The sequence below is a fragment of the Borostomias antarcticus genome (assembly GCF_949987555.1).
Source record: "Borostomias antarcticus genome assembly, chromosome: 12".
In the NCBI taxonomy this organism is placed as follows: Eukaryota; Metazoa; Chordata; class Actinopteri; order Stomiiformes; family Stomiidae; genus Borostomias; species Borostomias antarcticus.
This window is the reverse complement of record NC_140245.1, coordinates 915188-918575: the sequence shown is the minus strand read 5'-3', so window position 1 is coordinate 918575 and position 3388 is coordinate 915188. Positions and strand designations below refer to the sequence as shown.

Here is a 3388-nt window from a genome sequence, read left to right as displayed (position 1 = left end):
ATGAGGTTCGGCACGCTGGTCTTCCTCCTCATCCTCGCCAGTGTCTACCTCACCCTGGCGCAAGGTAAGCGGACTCAAACAAAACAAACAAACTATAAAATGTCTCGGGTCATAAAGAGTCGCCCTTACGGTCACACGGACATGGACAGAATTACACAAAGGAACTCTGTGGGCCGAGACGACGAGGTTATCAACCCCGCTGAGGGAGAGATAAACACCTGTGCTCCGCCCTGCTAACGACAAGCTTTTCAATACATCCTAGCTTAGACTTATTGGCTTTCGCTCAAAGACTCTCAGCCGTCAGATTGTATTAGTTGTGCAATTTTAATAAAGTAGGGTACTTACCGACCTAGCGGGTTAATTCCCCTCAAAGGGTGTGGTGTTGTCAGGTGTTTATAGTTACAGCATAGACGGATTATGAAATGAGGGGCCCCTGGGCCCAGACATGTAAAGGGCCCCCCCACCCATTTCATTTATCGAATTTTTGAATTTTGCCCAATGAGACGGCATCCAATTTGCAGATGATTTGAGAAAACTCACAATAAAAGCAGCTTTATTCAGCTCGGTTTTGACTCGAGGGACCTCAACTCTGTGGGGAGAACATACTTTTTGGATTTCTCCCCAAAAGAGTTGAAGGGCCCATATTGCATGGAGTACTCAGCCCCTCTAAAGTACTATAAACATTCACTTAAAAACTACAGGTATCATGATGGTTTCTTTCTTGTGACGTCTTCAAAGTGAATGTTTAGGCTATTGCTTCAGTTTTTCAGCAGGATTTTTGAGGCTCTGTTATTGAATGAATGACGAAGCATTTTGACTATGCGACAAGAAATGCAAAGGGCCCCCTGAGCTCTTGGGCCCCTGGGCCTGGTAGGCCCGTTCAGTAATATGTCTTTGAGTTACAGTATGTCATTGCAGAAGATACTCAGCTGTAGTGTTGAGGGCTGTTTGGTCTGGTCCCTGCAGGCTCCTGTAGTGTTGAGGGCTGTCTGGTCTGGTCCCTGCAGGCTCCTGTAGTGTTGAGGGCTGTCTGGTCTGGTCCCTGCAGGCTCGTATGAGGACTGTTTGGTTTGGTCCCTGCAGGCTCCTGTAGTGTTGAGGACTGTCTGGTCTGGTCCCTGTAGGCTCGTATGAGGACTGTCTGGTCTGGTCCCTGCAGGCTCGTATGAGGACTGTCTGGTTTGGTCCCTGCAGGCTCCTGTAGTGTTGACGGCTGTTTGGTCCCTGCAGGCTCGTATGAGGACTGCTGTCTGCGGTACGTCAGAGGGGTGAAGAAAGGAACTCGCAGGATGGTGACTAAGTTCAGAATACAGGAAACGGACGGAGGCTGCAACATCCCTGCAGTGGTGTGAGTCCCACAAACACACCGGGTTATTCCCTTCGGCAAACACACCGGGTTAAACACCTCGGTAAACACACCGGGTTATTCCCCTCGGTAAACACACCGGGTTATTCCCCTCGGTAAACACACCGGGTTATTCACCTCGGTAAACACACCGGGTTAAACACCTCGGTAAACACACCGGGTTAAACACCTCGGTAAACACACCGGGTTATTCCCCTCGGTAAACACACCGGGTTATTCACCTCGGTAAACACACCGGGTTATTCACCTCGGTAAACACACCGGGTTATTCCCCTCGGTAAACACACCGGGTTAAACACCTCGGTAAACACACCGGGTTAAACACCTCGGTAAACACACCGGGTTAAACACCTCGGTAAACACACCAGGTTAAACACCTCGGTAAACACACCTCGGTAAACACACCGGGTTATTCCCCTCGGTAAACACACCGGGTTAAACACCTCGGTAAACCCACCTCGGTAAACACACCGGGTTAAACACACCGGGTTAAACACCTCGGTAAACACACCGGGTTAAACACACCGGGTTAAACACACCGGGTTAAACACCTCGGTAAACACACCGGGTTAAACACCTCGGTAAACACACCTCGGTAAACACACCGGGTTAAACACACCTCGGTAAACAAACCGGGTTATTCTCCTCGGTAAACACACCGGGTTATTCTCCTCGGTAAACCCACCGGGTTATCCCCCTCAGTAAACACACCGGGTTAAACACACCGGGTTAAACACACCGTATCATTTGATCCATGAGCTGCTTAAAGAGGAGAGAACGAGGTCACCTTGCGACCCGTCACAACTCACCTTCCCCTTGCGAGTTTACCCGTCACAACTAACCTTCCCCTTGCGAGTTTACCCGTCACAACTAACCTTCACCTTGCGAGTTTACCCGTCACAACTAACCTTCCCCTTGTGAGTTTACCCGTCACAACTAACCTTCCCCTTGTGAGTTTACCCGTCACAACTAACCTTCCCCTTGCGAGTTTACCCGTCACAACTAACCTTCCCCTTGCGAGTTTACCCGTCACAACTAACCTTCCCCTTGTGAGTTTACCCGTCACAACTAACCTTCCCCTTGCGAGTTTACCCGTCACAATTCACCTTCCCCTTGTGAGTTTACCCGTCACAACTAACCTTCCCCTTGTGAGTTTACCCGTCACAACTAACCTTCCCCTTGCGAGTTTTCCCGTCACAATTCACCTTCCCCTTGTGAACGAGCATTTTCTGACCTTTCTTTTGGGCCGTCAGGTTCACCACGAAGCGAGGCCGGATGCTCTGTGCTGACCCCAGGGAAGACTGGGTCAAAGGACTGACGTTGAAGATTGAATCCAAGAAAAGCGGCATCAAGGTGATTTTCACTTGATATAGATCACCTGCCTTGAAAGATTGATCATTATTGACATTGTTGACATTCTTTTGTTTTATAGCACAAAGGACCAAGGAGAGGATGAAGAAAGAGACGATGTTAATTATCTTCCACGCTTCACTAGATCCATTCATCCCTCCAGCCTGGAGTAACATATTGCCAGGCAATAAGCTTTTTACTACACCTGGTGAGTGATAGGCTAGGCTAGGTGAGTGGGTCCTTGAGGTTGAGGATTAACTTTGTATGTCAGCATGGTACTTACTCTCGCTACAACAGGAAGCTGTCATACCCGATGCATGTCTTCGCAACAGGAAGCTATCATAAAGACATTTAATGACAGAATACTTTCTGACACAGTACACGGTTGAGGTGTGTTACCTGATAATGTCAGCAGTGTAGCCTGCTTGTATCGGTCTGTGTTACGGGAAATGTGGCTATGGTTGTGTTCTTCGTACACCACTCGTTATTTGCAGTATGGAAAATTGTATTGTCCATTGTACATTTTTTTTTACCGGTGAATGCAATAGGCTCCAATATTTGCATTAGTTAAGAGTCCACTGCTGTAGGTGAACAAAATGTGTACAGAATGTTGTTTTCATTTCAGAATAAATAAATGAGGATGTTCTCGAGACATTAATACTGGCTATACTG

General features: G+C 48.0%; 1 protein-coding gene across 1 annotated transcript; it reads left to right on the top strand.

The window, feature by feature from the left end:
• On the top strand, positions 1-2734 carry ccl25a (chemokine (C-C motif) ligand 25a; the record flags this gene model as incomplete). The annotated part of the gene is made up of 3 exons (XM_084447155.1): positions 1-64; positions 1231-1348; positions 2620-2734. 3 exons carry the CDS (start codon positions 1-3, stop codon positions 2732-2734), a joined length of 297 nt encoding a protein of 98 aa, XP_084303281.1.
• Between the last annotated feature and the right edge of the window lie 654 nt (positions 2735-3388).